Source organism: Carcharodon carcharias, chromosome 11, assembly GCF_017639515.1.
Source record: "Carcharodon carcharias isolate sCarCar2 chromosome 11, sCarCar2.pri, whole genome shotgun sequence".
In the NCBI taxonomy this organism is placed as follows: Eukaryota; Metazoa; Chordata; class Chondrichthyes; order Lamniformes; family Lamnidae; genus Carcharodon; species Carcharodon carcharias.
The window spans coordinates 12,552,917-12,573,139 of record NC_054477.1 but is presented as its reverse complement, the minus strand read 5'-3'; the positions used below and the strand labels follow the sequence as shown (position 1 = coordinate 12,573,139).

At 43.8% G+C, this 20,223-nt stretch overlaps 1 protein-coding gene and 1 long non-coding RNA gene across 5 annotated transcripts; one reads left to right on the top strand and one right to left on the bottom strand.

The window, feature by feature from the left end:
* The first annotated feature begins 696 nt into the window (after positions 1-696).
* On the top strand, positions 697-17,447 carry LOC121284142. Its single transcript, XR_005944441.1, has 3 exons — positions 697-720; positions 13,713-13,819; positions 17,430-17,447. It is a non-coding gene; the product is annotated as an uncharacterized LOC121284142 (long non-coding RNA).
* On the bottom strand, positions 6,563-17,189 carry tsku (tsukushi small leucine rich proteoglycan homolog (Xenopus laevis)). Of its 4 annotated transcripts, none has more exons than XM_041199322.1 (2): positions 16,876-17,189; positions 6,563-11,214 (listed from the first exon to the last, which is right to left on the bottom strand). In XM_041199322.1, exon 2 carries the CDS (start codon positions 11,205-11,207, stop codon positions 10,128-10,130), a length of 1,080 nt encoding a protein of 359 aa, XP_041055256.1. In that variant the 5' UTR covers positions 11,208-11,214; positions 16,876-17,189; the 3' UTR covers positions 6,563-10,127. The 4 variants fall into 4 exon arrangements, with proteins under 4 accessions (XP_041055256.1, XP_041055259.1, XP_041055258.1 ...); XM_041199325.1 differs by lacking the exon at positions 16,876-17,189 and adding an exon at positions 16,366-16,429; XM_041199324.1 differs by lacking the exon at positions 16,876-17,189 and adding an exon at positions 16,011-16,102.
* Positions 17,448-20,223: the final 2,776 nt, after the last annotated feature.

The following is a 20,223-nucleotide window of genomic DNA, read 5'->3' as shown; positions in this document are numbered from 1 at the left end:
TGTTGGAGTTTTTTGAGGATGTATCTAGCAGAGTAGATGAGGGGGAACTGGACACAGAATCACAGAATCTTTACAAAGCAGGCCATTCTGCCCATTGAGTCTTCACTGGCTCACTGAAAGAGCATTCTACCTAATCTCACTCCCCTGCCTTATCCCCATAACTTTGCATATTCTTTTCACATAGTTATCCAATTCCCTTTTGAATACCTCGATCGAACCTGCCTCCACCACCCTTTCAGAAAGTTCATTCCAGACTCCAACCACCCTCTGGATGACAAAGTTTTTCCTCACACCACTTCTACTCCTTTTACTCATTATTTTGAATCTGTGCTCTCCAGTTCTTGATGTACTCTTGAGTGGGAACAGTTTCTCACAATTTACTCTGTCCATATCCCTCAGGATCTTGAATACCTCTACCAAGTCTCCTCTCAGCCTTCTTTTCTCCAAGGAAAACAAACCCAACCTCTCCAATCTAGCTCATAGCTACAGTTGTTTATCCCAGGAACCATCCTTCCTCAAGTATGGTGCCCAGAATTGGACGTAGTACTCCAGATGAGGCCTAACTAGTGTCTTATACATGTTCAAGATGACCTCCTTACTCTTGTACTCAATGCCTTTATTAATAAACCTAGGACATCACAAGACAGCGCGAGAGAGCGGCGGAGAGATCAGAACCAGCATGAGTGCGGGGAAGCTTCAAAAAGTGACATCAGCACGAAGGTGAGAGCTGATTGGTGAGTAGTGGGTAAGTGTTTATCTCCAGTTTAAAATAGATTAAGCTCAGGAAAGGTGAGGGTTCCAGTTTTTATTTAAAGTACATAAATAATTTAACTTTTTTACTGTATTTAACTTAAAGTAAGGGGTTTTTTTCAACTAGAGGCATGGCAGGGCAGCTCAGTCCTGTGTTATATACCGCCTGCAAGTGGACGCTCCTTGCGCTCTGACCGACCATGTGTGCAGGAAGTGCCACCAGCTGCAGCTACTTGAGCTCCGAGTTTCGGAGCCTGAGCAGCAGCTGGAAGCACAGAGATACATCCGTGAGGCTGAGAGTTTCGTGGATAGCACATTTTTAAACGTGGTCACCCCACAGCTTACAGAAGTGCAGGCAGAGAGGGAATGGGTGACCATCAGTCAGAAGAAAGCATCTTGCTTGAGGACCATTTTTCTATGTTGGAAAACTGTGAGTGACGATTCCTCTGGGGAGCAGCGACGCTCATGGCACTGTGAGTGGCTCAGCTGCACAGGGGGAGGAGGAAAAAGAGAGGAACAGCAATAGTGTAGGAGACACGATAGTAAGGGGAACAGACAGGTTTTTCTGCGGCTGTAGACGTGACTGCAGGATGGTATGTTACCTCCCTGGTGACAGGGTGAAGGATGTCACTGAACGGCTGCAAGGGAATTCTAAAGGGTGAGGGCAAACAGACAGAGATTGTGGTCCGTATTGGTACCAACAGCATAGTTAGAAAGAGGGATGAGGTCCTGCAAGCAGAATTTAGGGAGCTACGAAACAGATTAAAAAACAGGACCTTAAAGGTAATAATCTCTGGATTACTTCCAGTGCCATGTGCTAGTGAGTATAGAAATAGGAGGTTAGTCCAGATGAATGCGTGGCTGGAGAGATGGTGCAGGAGGGAGGGCTTTAAATTTCTGGGACATTGGGATTGTTTCTGGGGGCGGTGGGACCTGTACAAGGCAGATGGGTCGCACCTGAACCAGAATGGGACCAACATCCTGTGGGGAAGTTTGCTAGTGCTGTTGGGGAGGGTTTAAACTAACTTGGCAGGAGGATGGGATCCTGAGAGGAGGTTCAGCAGGGGGAGATGCACAGCCAAAATTAGGAGAGAGAGCAAATGAGTCTGGAAGGCATATAAATTATAGGCCAGTTAAGGCACAAGGGAGTTTGGCAAGGTTGGATGGTATTTATTTTAATGCAAGGAGTCTGACAAATAAGGCAGATGCGTTTAGGGCACAAATTAACACACGGAAGTATGTCGTTGATGTCACAGAGACATGGTCGAGAGAGGGGCAGGCTCAATATTCCAGGATATAGGGTCTTCAGGCAAGACAGGGAAGGAGGTAAAAGAGGAGGGGGTATCGCAATATTGATAAAGGAATTAATTACAGCAGTAAGGAAGCATGACATCTTAAAAGGCTTCTCAAATGAAGCCACATGGATAGAACTGGAAAAACAAAAAAAGGAGCAATCACATTACTGGGAGTGCATTATAGGCCCCCAAACAGTCGGAGAGAAATAGAAGAGCAGATATGCAGGCAAATTTCAGAGAAGTGTAAAAATAATAGAGTAGTAATTGTGGGGGATTTCAACTTACCCAACATTAACTGGGTTGGCCATAGTGTGATAGGTTTAGAGGGAGCGGAATTCTTAACGTGCATTCAGGAGAGCCTTTTAAGCCAGTACGTAGAAGGTCCTACAAGAGAGGGGGGCGGGCCTGTACTTAATTTTAGAGAATGAAGCCAGGTGAGTGGCAGTGGTAACAGTGGGGGAGCATTTTGCAGATAGTGATCATAATTCCGTTAGATTCAAGATTGTTGTGGAAAAGGGCAAGGATGGGCCAGAAATCAGAGTTCTAAATTGGGGAAGGTCGATTTTAATAAGATCAGATATGATTTGGCCAGAGTGGACTGGGAGCAGCTACTTTTGGGTAAAGATGCATCAGAGCAGTGGACTCATTCAAGAAGGAAATAGGGAGAGTACAGGGCCAACACATTCCAGTAAAGAAAAAGGGTGGGACCAACAAATCCAGGGAACGCTGGATGTCGAGGGAAATACAGGATTGGATAAAGAGGAAAAGGGAGACTTATGGCAGATACTGAGAGTTCAAAACAGTGGAAACCCTAGAGGAGTGTAGAATGTGTAGGGGGCAACTTAAAAAGGAAATTAGGAGAGCAAAAAGGAGGCATGAAAAAACATTGACAGGTAAAATAAAGGAAAATCCAAAGTTATTTTACAAGTACACTAAGAGTAAGAGGAAAACTAGGGAAACAGTAGGGCCCATTGAGGATCATAGTGGTAATTTGTGTGTGGAATTGGAAGACGTTGGTAGGGTTCTAAATAAATACTTTATATTGGCGTTCACAAGTGAGAGGGATGACATGGGTATGGCAATTGAGCAGAAGGACTGTGATATAATTAAAGAAATTAGCATAGAAAGGAAGGAAGTTCTAAGTGGTCTGGCAGGCTTAAAAGTAGATAAATCTCCATGCCTGAATGAAATGTATCCCAGGCTGTTGAGTGAGGCAAGGGAGGAGATAGCAAGGGCGCTGACAATAATTTTCAATACCTCTCTGGCCACAGGAGAGGTGCCAGAGGACTGGAGGACACTCATTGTGGTACCGTTATTCAAGAAAGGAGGAAGGGATAAACCAGGGAACTACAGGCCAGTCTGTGGTGAGGAAACTATTAGAAGCAATTCTGAGGGGCAGAATTAATCTTCACTTGGAGATGCAGGGTTTAATCAAGGACAGTCAGCATGGTTTTGTTAAGGGGAGGTCATGTCTGACCAACTTGATTGAATTTTTCAAAGAGGTGACCAGGTGTGTAGATGAGGGCAATACATTTGATGTCGTCGACTTGGACTTCAGCAAGGCTTTTGATAAGCTTTTTGGGAGACTGATAATGAAGGTAAGGGCCCATGGGATCCAAGACAATATGGCAAATTGGATCCAGAATTGGCTGAGTGGCAGGAAGTAAAGGGAGGGTGATGGTCGAGGGGTGTTTTTATGACTGGATGCCTGTGTCCAGTGGGGTTCCACAGGGATCGGTGTTAGGTACCTTGCTGTTTGTGGTATATATAAACGATTTCAACTTGAATGTAGGAGGGTTGACCAGTAAGTTCGCGGATGACACTAAAATTGGTGGGGTGGTAAATAGTGAGGTGGATAGCCTTAGCATACAGGAAGATATAGATGGGCTGGTCAGGTGGGCTGATCAGTGGCAAATGGAACTTAATCCAGATAAGTGTGAGGTGCTGCACTTTGGCAAGACAAACAGGACATGGGAATACATGATGAATGGTAGGACCCTGGGAAGGACCGAGGATCAGAGGGACCTTGGTGTGCATATCCACCGGTCCCTTAAGGTAGCGGGACAGGTAGATGAAGTGGTGAAGAAGGTAAATGGGATACTTGCCTTTATTAGCTGAAGCATAGAATCTAAGAGCAGGGAGGTTATGCTGGAACTGTATAAAACGCTGGTTAGGCCACAGCTAGAGTATTGAGTGCAGTTCTGGAATCTGCATTATAGGAAGGATGTGATAGCACTAGAGTGAGTGCAGAGAAGATTTACCAGGATATTGCCTGGGCTGAAGAGTTTTAGTTACGAGGAGAGATTGGATGGACTGGGGTTATTTTCCCTTGATCAGAGGAGATTGAGGGGGGACATGATTAAGGTGTATAAAATTATGAGAGGCATAGCTAGGGTAGTCAGGAAGGAACTTTTCCCCTTGATGGAGGGATCAATAACCAGGGGATATAGATTTAAGGTTAAGGGGCAGGAGGTTTAGAGGGGACGTGAGGAAGAATGTTTTCACCCAGACGGTGGTGGGACTCTGGAACTCACTGCCTGAAAGGGTGGTAGAGGCAGAAACTCTCATAACATTTAAGAAGTATTTGGATGTGTACTTGCGATACCATGGAATACAAGGCTATGGGCCTACTGCTGGAAAATAAGATTAGAGTAGTCAGGTACTTGTTTGACCAGCGCAGACTTGATGGGCCCAAAGAGCCTTTTTCTGTGCTGTAGACCTCTATGACTATGATACCATGTGTTTTATTAACTGCTCTCTCAACATGCCCTGCCACCTTCAATTATTTATGTACGTATACACTGAGGTCCCTTGTTCCTTCACTTCCTTTCGAATTTCTTTATTTTATACTGTCTCTCCACATTCTTCCCCCCAAAATGAAGCACCTCACACTTCTCTGCGTTGAACTTCATTTGCCATTTGTTTGCCCAATCCATCAATGTGTCCATGTGTGGTACATTTAGATTTTCAGAAAGTTTTGATTAAATCCCACACAAGTGATTAGTAAACAAAACTAGCGCACAGGGGATTGGGAGGAATATTCTGGCATGGACTGAGAACTGGTTAAATGATCATTTTCATGTTGACAGGCTGTGACTAGTGGGGTACCAAAAGGATTTGTGCTTGAGCCCCAACTATTCACAATCTATATCAATGATTTGGATTTGGAAACTAAATGCAATATTTTCAAGATGTCACAAAATTAGGTGCAAGTGAGTTGCGAGGAGGAGGCAAAGACAGATCAAGGAGACTTGGAGAGACTAAGCAAGTGGTTAAAAATTTGGCAGATGGAACAAAATGGGGAGAATCCCCAAAATGGGGTTATCCACTTTGATAGGAAAAACAGAAATACAGAGTATTCCTTAAATGGTGAGAGCCTGGAAAATGTTGAACTTCAAAGGGATTCAGGTGTCCTTGTTCATGAATCACTGAAAGCTAACATGCAGGTACAGCAAGTAAGAAGGCATTTAAGGTATGTTGGCATTTATTACTAGAGGATTTGACTATTGGAGTTAAGATATTTTACTGCATCTATATGGAGTCTTGTCTGCAGTTATGTTCTCCCTACCTAAGGGAAAGATATTCTTCCCATAGAAGGAGTGCAACGAAGTTTCACCGAACTAATACCTGGAATGGGCGGGGTGTCTTATGGGAAAAGGTTGGACAGGCTGGGCTTGCATCCACTGGAGTTTAGAAGAGTAAGAAGTGACTTGATTGAAACATTTAAGATCCTGAGGGGTCTTGACAGGTTGGATGTGGAAAGGATGTTTCCATTTGTGGGAGAATTTAGAACTAGGGGTCACTGTTTAAAAATAAGGGGTCACAGAGATGAGAATTTTTTTCTCTCAAGAGGGTCATGGGTCTTTGGAACTCTTCCTCAAAAGGCAGTGGAAGCAGAGTCTTTAAAATTTTAAAGACAGAACTAGATATATTCTTGATAAGCAAGGTGGAGGGTGAAAGGATATTAGGGGTAGGTGGGAGTGTGGAGTTGAGGTTACAATCAGATCAGCCACGATCTTATTGAATGGTGGGGTGGGCTCGTGATTCATATGAAAGATTAAGTACACGGGGCCTTTGATCTCTGCAGTTTACTGGAGAGGTGATCTCATTCATACAAAATTCTTACAAGGTTTGACAGGGTTGATGCAGGAAGGATGTTTCTTCTGGCTGAGGAGTCCAGAACGAGGGGACACAGTCTCAGAATAAGAGGTAGGCCATTTAGGGCTGAGAGGAGAAGGAATTTCTTCACTCAAGAGGGTGGCGAATCTTTGGAATTCTCTGCCTCAGAGGGTTGTGGAGACTCATTCATTAAGTTCAAGATTGATAGGTTTCTATATATTAAAAACATCAAGGGATATGGGGATAGTGCAGGAAAATGGTGCTTATGTGGATGATCAGCCTTGATCTCATTGAATGGAGGAGTGGGCTCGAAGGGCTAAATGGCCCATTCCTGTTCCTATTTTTTATGTTCTTTTCCCCATCCAAGGTCAAGTAGGGCACAAGAGATTGAGAACAAGTTTTTGACAGCTTTGCAATTTGTTTATTTTTTCAATATTTAATTGCAGAATTCAAATTACAACCAAAAACAAACTGTGAAAGTGGCCACGAGACAATATGGTGAAATTAGTGATGAGAAACACAGCTCCCCGTGACTCTCAAGACAGTCCAGTGTCATGTGGCAGTTTGCAAGTGCATGAAGCCAATATTGCAGTCCCAGCATTGGTTTGATTGTCACATTGTCCACCTACATACCACAGGAGTGCAAAGGCAGCATTAGTATTCATACATCATTGCATACATCCATGAAATCAATTGTAGTCACAATTACAAAAAAAATCCTGGCTCTTTTTTTTAAGAAGTTATGTAGTTCTGCCAGCACTCTCAAAGGCAGCAGTCATTTCTTTCTCTCTCCTTTCATTTTAATTCTACTCCTAAAAGCATGGATTCCTTGTGCCCAGGCCTTGTCTGGCAGGCAGCCAAGTAGCTACTGTTCACCTGCCATCCTTGATAGTGCGTCTTCATGGGAGAAAAGCATTCTCTTCTTTAAGGCTCATTTCAAGTGAAATGCGATCTTTTAAACTTCCTAGGTCAGCAGAAAGTGAGGCAGAGACACATTGTTTTCAGCAGACAGGCGGCTCCTATAATTTAACTAACAAGACTGAACTTTCTCCTTGTTAAGTGTACAGGGTGTAATCAGCATCCCTATATCCAATTGTTCAATTGGGGCACAAGAGCCTGCCTTATGAAATTCTTAAACTGTTCTCAATGGGTTAATAAAGCACTTTGGAACCAATACACTAGATGTGGTGGGAAAGAAAGAGTTATGTTATGAGGTTCTATTTTCCTCATCATTTCAGGCACTTAATGTCAGCTCAATACAATGTCAGATACAACAGCTAGACACTGATTGATTCTGTTCTTGGCTGTGTATACCTCATTCCCCAGCTAAGAACACCAAGCTCCCGTGGCCTTAAGGGGCAAATCTGTTGCAGAACCGTCAGTGAAAACAACTTCTCAAGTCTGGCCTGGATATGGATCTAGGTGATGGAGGAGGACCGCCTAGTGTTAACCCACTGGACTAACACCACCAAAAGCTGATTTTAAAAATAAAATGGGAAGATTCTCTTGCCCCATTGTGGCAGGACCCACCATGGGAGATTCAGCGGCCCAGCCACAAGTCCATTAACTTTCAGCGAGGCAGGAAATTCCCACCCTTAGCCCTGTGCATTTAAGTGAAATGTGAATGACAGCGAGTACACCCCCCTGGAGAACTCCCCAGCTCTTCCAAAGAGTACTATAGGATCTCTTACATTTCTTATCTGAGAGAGGAGTTGGGGCCTTGGGTTAAGGTCTCATCTGAAAGAGTGCAGCACTGAAGTGTCAGCTGAGATCTAGTGCTGAAGTCTCCGGAGTGGGGATTGAACCCACAACCTTCTGACTCAGGGATGGGAGTGCTATCCAACTGAGCCTTAGGACATTTTATTACATTAAAAGGTACTGTATGTTGTTGTTGAGGCACAGAGAGAGAAAGGAATTGTAGTCAGGTTTGTATATTTACCGTTAATGTTGCATCACTGAGACAGATTACAAAATATGTTCAGATCTCATTATTACAAAGTACTTCCTAATTTGACTACCCGCCTGTTTTTCTTTGAGTAGGGGAAGAAGATACAAATTTTGTTCACCCTCCCCAGAACTGTGAATAGGACTTATTTAGTGAATATTGCTACCAGAACACAGATTATGGGGGAGGGGAGGGGAAAATAATGGACCATCTTTCTGCTTCGTAGGTGGTATTAATTCACCACCTCAAACAACAGGCAGTGGCTCAACCTAGAGTTACACCTTCCAACATACTCAACCAACAAACCCCAATTAGAAGAATTAAACCTTTAATTGGGTGGCAGGGTGTGAACAATTCAAGAGGGCAACACCAATAAAATTTATCTTTTAAATGCCAAAATTCCAAAGTCACAAGGTCACTTTTTAAAAAAACCAATTTCACATCTCATGGGATAATGTTGGAGTCAGATACCTCCCAGCTGGGATGGTACAATGAGACATTTCTGCTTTCACTAACTCATCATCGTTAGTCTTTTCATTTTGAGGCAAGGCCCTTGCAGCTTGGCTCTGGAGAATCAAAATGACCCAGCTCAGCATCACCATTTCCAACAGGGTAATCCTGTACCAGAGCCAAGAGCTACAGCTGTGCTTCACTAATGGAATGAGTGTGCAGAACAGACGATACATTCTGGGAGGTCTGTTATCAGCAGGTGGGGATGGGGGAGTGGGGTGAAGAAAAAGAAAAGCTTCTATATTTCCTCTATTGGCTCAGCTGGTTAAAGCATAAAGTAGATCAGCCATATCAGCTAGGAACTAGGATCAAGCACCCCAACCTGTGCTGTGTTAGGATGCTACATTTGAATCTATGTCAACTGGAGAAGAAAGCAGCCACGATTCCTGCTCCTTGTCACTGCCCACCAGAATGCTGATTGAGGATGGGACCAAGCTCCGCTATGATGCCTGCTACAGTCAAATGATCTGTCACGCTTCAGGCTGGAAAGTGCACAGTCGTAAGTTAGTTGAGAATGCGATCGAGTTCAACCGCGATGCCCACTTGCAGCCAAATAGCCCGTCAATGCTCACAATCCATTCTCACTTCATGACGGATGATTACTTGGGGTGAGGTACCAGAGGAGAACCTTGAACAGTGGCACTCTCAGAATAGAGATGGTGAGAAAAACCAAAAACACCAATAATCAGAATTGACAATACCAAAGTGGAAGACATTGGAACAACAGCAAGATTATGTCGTATAATATAAAGTGATCCGATGCTCCAGTTTTATTACTGAACCAAATATTGAAACTAATTGCACCCCAAGTGGAGGTAGGTAGTTACTCATGTAAATTCTGAATTTATTATTTCAAACAGAAGTGGAGGGGTGAAAAAACTCAGTATGTGGAATCAGCAGCCCTTCCTGAACAGGTTGTGTGAAGATAGCACAATTCATCCATTTAATTCACAATCGACAGGCTGAAAAATTAAAGCAATCTAAAACAAAATCTATACCAGATGTGACTACAGTTCTGCAAATGGATGAAAACATAGTAGATATGAGAAATGAAGGGAGAGATCGTCATTTCACCATCAGAACCTGGAATTTTTAAGTCTCGCCCATAGAGTTAACATATCGTGCAAATTGCTAGGTATCCACCTATAGCATCACTTGATGTTTGGCCTGATGTTTGCTTAGAAAGCCAGGTCAGATTAGGCTAGGCACATCCTTAAAAGCCTTGTGTTTGTCAGAGATTGAGGCTTTTCTTTTCTCCGAATACTGACAGTTATCCAAACTTAAAAAGGCACAGAGCTGTCAATGTGCATCCTGTGGGAAGAAAATTCCACACGTACAGGCTTTTATGAGAAAGAGAAACCTTTGGAGACACAGGGGCTCTGAAAAGAATTAAATTTTTTTGGAAATACAGGAAGTTTAATTAATGAAGGCACTTATTGTTTCGTTCAAAGAGACGGGCACAGTTATCAAAAAAAAAGGCCCATTCTTCACTGCTGTTCAGATTTGGCTCATTTCAACCTCAAGATGTACTCAGTATCTGAGGATCCATTGATATCTAAGCAATGCAGTGTCTGTTCCTTCTGAACAAAGCCAAACTGCCGGTGGAATGAACCTTTTTTTGCTGTCTTCCCACATCTCAGCAAGGTGGTCCCAATGGAGATTTTTTTAATGGAGGGCAGGTAGTTTAGAATGACACTTGATAGCCCTGCAACTCCAGACTTTTCCAGGTAGAGCTCCTGCAGGGAGCTCAAGCCATCGAACACAGCCACATTTAAAGATTTCAAGTTTGTACAGTGCGACAAATCTAAGATCTGCAGATTCTGCAGCCCTTTAAAGGCATCGGGACGTAGCTCCGTTAGTTCTGGCAGATTCCGTAGCAATAAGCAGGTCAGTTCCTGCAATCCCGTGAAAGCATTCTCGGGAATGCTGGAGATAATGTTGCGACCCAAATTGAGATAGCGTAATGGAACATTGGAAAGGTAACGTGTTGGCACAGACAGCAATCTATTTCCTGACAAATCCAGGCTATAAATATTGGGTACACCTTTATTGAGACTTCGGACAACAGAGGTTATCAGATTGTCTGAAAGGTCCACACTTAGGGGCTTCCTATGTCCCTTGGGTGTGAAAGCATCCAGATTAATTTCACGCAGTTTGTTAGCGCTAAGGTCAATTTCTCCAAGAGGCAGGTTTGAAAAGATTCCCTCTTCAAGCACTTCCAGGGAATTATGACTCAGGTTTAGTGCTTCAAGGTATCTTAGTTTAGAGAAGGTGCTGGAAGACATGCCAGTAATCTCATTGTAGCTAAGATCGAGACTCACCAACGTTGTGTAGCCAGGCCCTGTAAACATCAAGGGGGAGATGGCCTTCAAATGGTTAGAAGATAAGTCCAGATAAGAGGTATCCAATGGTATGGGGACGACAGTGAGGTGAGGTCCAACACCACTACAGTCAACTTTGGTCAGACTGAAACTACTAAACATTCCAAAACTTTCCACTTCACAGTGACATCCTTGGAAGCAGGTCATCAGGCCACTGTCACAGGAGATGAGAAACACGACCAGAACCAACCAGGCAGAGCAAGCCATTGTTCACCTACATTATAAGAGGAGAAAACAGGTTACTAAAGTCTGGTTATAAACTTTTCAGAATGACACAAAAAAGCTTACCGAATTGAACAGAGGCATTCAAGAAAACAAGATTGCCTGCAAGCCATCTTTTTCAGTTCAGCCAAGTTTTACCACGAGATTGGATAAAACATCTCAAATCAACATTAAAATAAACTATTATGGGGCGAAGGTAATAAGCATCACACAAAGCTAGTGAAACTGCAAGACATTGAGCATACAAGTCTTCCTTAAGTGGAACATACAAAGACACTTTCTTTCCAATGAGGCGATCCTGCAAACCTTAACCAAGCAGCCAAACCAAAACCTACTGATCACACAGTAAGATGTTATTTTGACAATCGGGGAAAGATTTAATGTAAATAAGCCTAAGGAGGTGCGTGTATGTGTACTTACAAACACACGAAAATAGGAGCAGTAGGCAATTTGGCCCCCTCTCTCTAAATAAATATACACAATCATATACAATACACCCCACATATACAATGCATACCCTGTTACTCTGATACCAATTTAAGAGTTCTTCATGTGCTTGGAGAAAATATGAAAATGTATATAAAGATAGCAGTCATATGGGATTGGTAACTGTTCACCAATTTATAAGGCAGAAGAATGTCCAATAATTATTCCAAGCCTCAATGAACATCTTTGAGAAAGTGTCATTATGGCACAGAAGGATGATATTCGGCCCATCGAATCCATGCCTTTTCGCTGTAGAGCAATCCAGTCAGCCCCATTCGTCCACTCTAACTCCACAGCCCTGTTCATCTAGTTTCCTTCAGAAATCATAATTTCTTCTGCAAAAAGGTTGGCAGAATGGATAAGATATTACATTTTGATTTATCAATTCCTGCTGAAACCTTTAGCAACTGGGTGGTTGCAAAATGAGGTGAAGGGGGAAATGGAAGAAATGAGGAGGTCCAGTCAACCACCACGTTGCCAAATTGCTATTGCCCCCATTTCACTATTGCAGTCAAAATCTACCCCATTCAGGTCCTTAACCTTCTAAATGCCAGGGAATGCAATGGTAGTTTGTATAATCTCCCCTCGTGATTTAACCCTTGCAGTTCGGATTTCATTCTGATAAATTGAAGTTGCACTCTCTCAAACAACATTCTGAACCATTCAGACCTTTGCCCATCTCAGTTAGGGCAGCTAAGTTGGCACAATAATTATCTTTAGCATTTGGCTTCAAGGAAGGGGTAGACACATGGACACTGATCAATACTCAGGAAGCACTCACAGGTCACTGGACAAGGACAGGTAAGAGCTGCACTCTAATGGTCTGCAGTTTAAACAATTTATTGGTGCTCACCATTCATGCTCAGATTCAGAAGTGTTACTTGGGTCAGATACTGGAGGCCCATCTTCAATGAATCCAGATCTGTCAGACTGAAAGACTAGAGAAACTGGAATGTTCTCCTTAATAGCAGAGACAGTTTTGGGGAAGGGTAATAGAAAATTGGTCACCTACCAAAAGATCCAGCATATGGTGGGCTTGATGGTGCCAGAAGACCTGTTGGGGGTGGTGGTGGGGGGTCTAGGTTACACAGATTAATGCAAGTGAGACTCATTTCATGTAAGATAAAGGCAAAATGCTGCAGATGCTGGAAATCTGAAACAAAAACAAAAAATGCTGGAAAATCTCAGCAGGTTTGACAGCATCTGTGGAGAGAAAGACAAGAGTTTACATTTCGAGTCCGTATGACTCTTCCTCAGAGCTTTTGTTTTTCTTTCATTTCATATAAGATTGACTTCAATAACTGGGACAGCCTGTGCATTACTGAAGCACTTAACGCCAAGGTCTCCATGCTGCAGCATGGAAACTTGAGGAACTACATCTTCAGATTGTCACAGAAAAGCGCCATCACAAGAAGAGCATGGGGCACTCACTCCTGCATCAGTGAATGACAACCTACAATGCCCCCATTGCAACTGACAATGCCTTGCTCAAATAGGACTGTACACCTGCTTGAAGACTCACAATTGGATGTGCATCATTGGCACCAGTGCAAAGCCAAAGATGGTGTTCAAAATTATGAGGGGTTTTGCTTACAGCAAAGAATGTAAAACTTTCCACTGGCAGAACAGTAACCAGAGGGCACCAATTTAATTGTTAGAATAGGGAATTGTAGTAACAAGTTATAAATTAAAATGAAAGCCATCTGATTTCACTTTTAGGAATTAACTTTCTCCAAGTCACCATTGCCAACTAATATGCAGTTGCTCAACAGTTTAGTTACTGAATGAGCCATTCTCTTAAACAATGCCAGCAATGTCAGGGCTTGCTTAAATCAGAAGGACAAAGTCCTGATTATTGAATAGTGATTGTTTTATGGTTTAACCAAACTTTGAGATTGAATTTTCTTCCATCATATAGTCAGAGCAGAATCGGCCGAACCAATGCAGAAGGTTGAGAACGTGATTTACACCCAAATTTATGTACTTCCTGTGATTTTTTTTTAGGGCTGGTTCAAGATTCAACTCACCAGAGGGATGATTTGAATTTAAAAAAACAGCGAATTCTTATATGGGATGTGCCGCCTGAATGGGAAGTGAAAACAGATTCAAAAGTAAGTTTTCAACTGGAATTAGATTATACTTGAAAAGGAAACATTTGCAGGATTACGGGGGAAAAGAGTGAGCAGTGCTAGTAAATAGATAGCTCTCTCCAAAGAGCTGGCACAGCTATGATGAGCTGAACACACTCCTGATCCCACCATGGGTCACCAGCTACAGCCAGGAAAGGGAGAAAATTGGGAATGCATGAGTGACACTTGACCAGACTGCTAAGTATGATTAGATTGGTAGTGTGTTGCAGATCACTTAGGGAGTCCGAGTTGCAGTGGCAACATGCACTTTTACAGCATGTTATAATCCAGAGCTGTGGATAGTTTGGTAAAAGGCTCCAATTTTCTTTCCAACACATGGCTGACCAGGAATCTCTCCCGCTTTTACCACCTGTCATTAGCATGTGTTTTGTGGGTTGATACTCATCTATTTGGCCACATTGTGAATGCACCTTCCTCAACCTTCAAGTCCCGAGGTGGGACCCAAACCCGGAGCATCTGGATCAGAGGCAGGGACCTCCCCACCATTAGGAGTAACGTCATAAATAAAAAATGAAAGCTATCTGATTTCACTTCTAGGAATTAACTTTCTCCAAGTCACCATTGCCAACTAATATGCAGTTGTTCAACAATTTAGTTACTGAATAAGCCATTATCTTAAACCGTGCCAGCAATGTCAGGTCTTGCTTAAGTCAGAAGGACAAAGTCCTGATTGTTGAATAGTGATTGTTTTGTGGTTTAACCCAACTTTTTGAGGTCGAGTTTTCTCACATCATATAGTCGGAGCGGAATCAGCCGAACCAATGCAGAAGGTTGAGAGCGTGATTTACGCCCAAATCCATGTACTTCCTGTGACTTTTAGGGCTTAACTCGCCAGAATCAGGCTCCACCCACAAAATGGGCAGGGTCAAGTTCCCGCTGGTCTGCGGGAAGATCTTGATGTCGCGTTCATATTCTCAGGCACTTTTTCATAGCAAGTCTCGGGCACTTTTTCATAGTAAGAAGTAGTTTATTCAGAAGCTGACTAATCTACACCAATATAATTAAATGGTCCCGAATAGTTTAACTTAAAACAGTGATTCCAAAATCAGGTTACTCACAGGGGGTTGGACTCCCACTGGCACCCTCCGCCCACTTTTTGTTCGCTATTGAATCTGAGCTTTAATTTAAACACTTAAGGCAATCCTGTGCTCGGCTGCGTGAAATTCATCACTTACTGAACAGCAGCAGAACCCCTTGCCCCAGAAGGCGGAGTTGTACACCGGCACCAGATTTCCATACCAGTCGCTGCAGTCCAAACTGGCCCCAGCGATACAGAGAGGTTATTCAGTGCCCTATGGGCGGCAATAGCTCGCAGTTCCACTTACACCGGGGATTGAGAAAGACGCTTTTACCTGCCGCTCGCTGCTGGCTGACAGCTGCAAAAAAAAACTTCCATCGGATCCACCCCGCACGGAGCAGAAAAGCGATGACTTTTGCGACCTATTCCACACCGGGAGGCCCACCACATTGGGCAGTCTCTGTCTGCAATTCCACTCTGTTCCAATTCAAACACCGCCACATTGTTCAAACAACCAAGTACAAATCACACCCGTTAAGTTTACTTTCGTTAAAAGTTTCTCGCCCCTACAATGACCTCTTCTCCGATTTTCTCATTCACTCCCAAACTGACCATGGGCCATGAGGTCATTGTGCTGGAGCAGAATGCCGCACGGTATCTCTTCTGGAGAGAAATGCGACTAACTTTTCACAGGGCATTTTTTACAAAGTTAACTCGAGCCTCCACACGATGGATTATCCCCTTGATTTGAACCCCGACACCCCATCTGTGGTAAATCATCAAATGCATTCAAGAGATTTGAGATTTGTCTTATTTTAATACAAAAACAGAGCAATCCAACACACAATATTCTCAAACGGACAAAGGCAATCCTCCCCCCCACCTTTCTCTCTCTCCCTTCCCAACCTCCCGAATCGTTTGAGCACAGATTGCAAACAGGGAGAAACTGAACTCGATAAATCCCGGTGACAGAACCCGGGGAGTGTGAACCGCGGTGATCCCGGCCGAATCTGCGCTCAAAATCAGCGAAAGGAGGAGCGCTGGTTTGCCTCTGCTAACGTGCAAATGAGAACTACTTCTTAAAAAAAAGCTGCAGCTCCCTTCCTAACAATAAACAGTTTCAGTCAAACTCACTGAAAAGGCTCCAGTTCTTTAATCGCAGAGATCCTAAAGCGACACACAAGGAGATGGGGGTCGGGAGACGTCAACTTTTTAAAATAGTGTTCTCGCACCAGACGGGCGAGTTTCGCACTGCAGCCAGCTTAAATACTTTGGGGGTTGCGCCCAATTTCTAACCAGTGGGTTACTCTTTTTAACAATGAATTAAGATTTTGTAACTACAATGTGCAGAATTACTTCTGCAAATCAAGAATGTTGAAATAAAGCAACAGTAGTTTTTTTTTTAAAAAAGCGCATGGGGGAGGGAAAGGGGGGAATAGAAGAGTGTGAAGGCTTGAAATTTGACCCGTGTAGCTTTTAACCACTGTACCTCAAACGCTAGTTTAGAAATTCGCTTCGGTGTGTTTTTTTTTTCCCAATATATTCCTTAAGACTTGCAAATGCCGATCTGCTCCAAAAAAAACCCACTTTTGGAAAAAAAACACCTTAAAAGAAGTTGATTTTCTGCATTTCCTAGAAGTTTTTTGTTCATGTCCACTGTACAGAATCGTTCGTTCTACGTGCCCTGGTGCTGAGAATGAGACACTATTCGGGAGGGGAGGGGGAGGTTGGGTGGGGGAGAAAAGTATACTGTAGATGTTTTAAAGTCAGTTAGAGTTTAAACAACCGCGTAAACTAAAACTTCTGTCGGCCGGCGCAATAGTGAAATTATTTGTTTTCATAAAAATTCTATTTTAAAATTTAAAAAAAAAACTATGTTCAGATTTAGATGTGGAATAATTCTAGAATAAAAGAATGACTTTTATCTCTCTCCCGATCAGAGCTCCTGGTGTCTGCCGAGGTAACGCAGGCTCGGCTCCTTCTCAATGAACAAACTTACCGGCGGCATGCAACGTGTCCAGCCAACACTACTGGGCTGTTCCGAGAAAGGCAGCGCAATCCAGCCCGCAGTTATCGGCTCAGCTCGGCTCCCCCAGTTTTAATGTAACGCTCGCATTATCTCAACCCGCTTGGGGGTGGGGGGAAATGTCAGCGGCGATCTCGGCAAGCACCCTCCTCCCCTTTTTACATTCCAGGTCTAAAAGGGGAAGAGGACTTGTTTTAGCAACAGAGGAGCGCACCTTTGCACAGAGCCATCACACGCGGATGAACGAACAGGAGAGGCACAATGACCTGCAATTCCTCCGCTTGCAACATGAGGGAGACAGATACAAGGGAGAGCGCGCGCGGGCAGGCCGACCAATCAGCAGTGGCGCCGCATCCGGATGACGTCCTCAAATGGAACGCCCAGCTTATGAATGGAAACATAGTACTATCAAACTCACGACTTACGCTCGTGGGGATGTATATAAAAAATATAAACAGTGGCTCAGTTGATAACACCCTCCCCTCTGAGTCAAAAGTTCTAAAAAGTGCGTGTTCTAATCTCCACAGATTACAAGTTTCCTGCACTACAACACAGACTACACTTCCGAAAGTACTTGGTTGACTGTAAAGCACTTTGGCACGTCCGCTGGCCCTGAACAAAACAGAAACAGACAATGCTGGAAAAAAAACTCAGCAGGTCTAACAGCAGAAGTGGAGAGAAAGACAGAGTTAACGTTTCGAGTCCGTATGACTCTTCTTCAGCTGAAGAACTCTCCAATATTTCCTGTTTTTGTTCCAGATTTCCAGGCATTTGCAGTATTTTGCTTTTATCTTTCTTTGAAAAGCTAGGTACCGAGGGAGTGCTACAGTCTCGGAGGTGCCAAATTTTGGATTAGATGTTAAACTGAGGCCCTCAGATGGCATTATTTGCAAAAAACGAGGGGAATCTCCCCATTGTCCTGGCCAATCTTTATCTCCCAGTCAACATCACTAAAACATTATCTAGCCATTGTCGCATTGCTGTTTACGGAAGCTTGCTGTGTGTAAATTAGATGCTGTGTTTCCTACATTACAGCAGTGATTATACTTCAAAAAGCACTTCACTGACTGTAAAGCGCTTTGGGATGCTATGGGATCGTGAAAGGTGTCACACCTTTCAAACCTTGCAGAAAACAAACTCGCAGGAGAAGATGATATAGGGAGAGGGGGTAAAGGCAGTGACTGTCCAGGCCCTAGCAGCCGGTACAACAATGCTGTGCCGTAAACAATTCAATAACCTGGAAAGATGCAGGGACATTGAGACACTTGTCATGCTCTCCCTTTTATCCTCACTGACTGTGGACAGTACACTCAAATCTCTGAGGCAGAAGTAGCTAATCAATAATAAAAAAACAAAAAACTGCGGATGCTGGAAATCCAAAACAAAAACAGATGCTGCCAGACCTGCTGAGTTTTTCCAGGTAATTCTGTTTTTGTTCTAATCAATAATAACTTGTGTTTACATAGTGCCTTTCACGTAGGGATTAACATCGTAAAGTGCTTCACAGGTGTGATCATCGAACAAAACATGGCCCAGATAGGTGAATAACAACTGGTCAAAAGAGATAGATTTTATAGAGTGTCTTAAAAAAAAGTAGAGAGGGGTGATGACATTAAGGAAGGGAGTTCCAAAGCTTAAGGCCCAGGCAGCTGTGGACTCAGCCATTAATGGTGGAGCAATGGAAATCAAGGAAAAGGCCATTAAGAGGTAGCAGAGGTGGTTAAGAAGGCACAAGAAAAATAAAAATACCTGGAAAAACTCAGCAGGTCTGGCAGCATCAGCAGAGAGGAACACAGTTAACATTTCGAGTCTGTATGACTCTTGCCTTTATTAGCCTAGACATAGAATATAAGAGCAGGGAGGTTATGTTGGAGCTGTATAAAATGCTAATTAGGCCATAGCTGGAGTACTATGTGCAGTTCTGGTCGCCACGCTATAGGAAGGATTGCACAGGAGCCTCTGCACCCTCCTCAGTTGATTCCTTTGATTGTTCCACTCATTGGGAGGATTGTCTTGCCTCCACTTTGCAGTGTAACTGGCACATCAGGGAGAGGACAAAGCGTGGTGGGGGTTGGGGTTCCAAAATCTCTACCCACTGACCCCCAAGAGGTGATGCTGCTGGAGTCAGGGATCGCTGCGGCCATAGTGCAGTCTGTGATGGAGGTGAAAGAAGAGTCCAGAGCTGGAGGGGGAGGTGGGTACCCTGACCACTAGCCATCTGTCACTGCTCTAAGAGAGGAGCCCAACTCTCCTCTACACATCCCACAAGGCATCTCAGTACAAGCAAAGGCAACCTTCTTAATGTTCTATTTGTGTTTTGCCCTCCCATGTGTCAAACAAGAGACGGGAAGGCAGTGAATATGGAGAAGGAGAAGGCAAAGGAGGAGTGAAGCTGGGGTGTGGTCTCTGCTTCTGTTGGAGATTGTGGACCTTGCCTCCATTGTAGTGCTTTTCTAGGCAAGTAATATTCGTTAAACACAAGGACCAGGCAATGACCATCTCCAACAAGAGAAAAGCTAACTGTCTCTCCCTCAACATTTCATAGGATTAGCATCGCTGAATGCTCCTGGAGGTTACAATTGACCAGAAACTGAATGGGACCAGTCATATAAATACTGTGGCTACAAGATCAGGGGCTGGGAATTCTGTGGAGAGTAACTCACTTCTGACTCCCCAAAGCCTGCCCAGCATCTACAAGCCACAAGTCAGAAATTTTTTTTGATTCTTCTTGGGATATGGGCATCGTTGGCTAGGTCAGCATTTATTGTCCATCCCTAATTGCCCTTTAGGAGGAGGTGGTGATGGAATACTCTCCACTTGTCTAGAAGAGTGAAGCTCAAGAAGCATACAGGACAAAGCAGCCCACTTGATTGGCACCTTGTCCACCACCTTCAACATTCACTCCGGCCACCACTGGCACACAATAGCAGCAGCGTGTACCATCTACAAGATGCACTGCTGCTCCTTCGACAGCATCTTCTAAACTGTGACCTCTACCACCTAGAAGAACAAGGGCAGCAGAAGCATAGGGCAGAATCATCCCAGATTTGTATTCAATCGCGTAGTGGGCAGGAAAAATGACATTTTACCCGCCGGCCCCAATGGCGGCTATTCACACCCTATTGCCTCAATACCGCCTCATTAGTTATGCAGCCAAGACATGCTGTCTTGCCCACCACGCTGTAATCTTGCTGCTTCCTCTCGCAGGGCGCCATGTTTAAACTGCAGCTGCACACACACTTCTCAATGCTTGCAGCCCAGGAGGGCACCGGTGAAGACATGGCCACAAAAGCCAAGAAGAGTGCAGCCCCCTGATTCAGT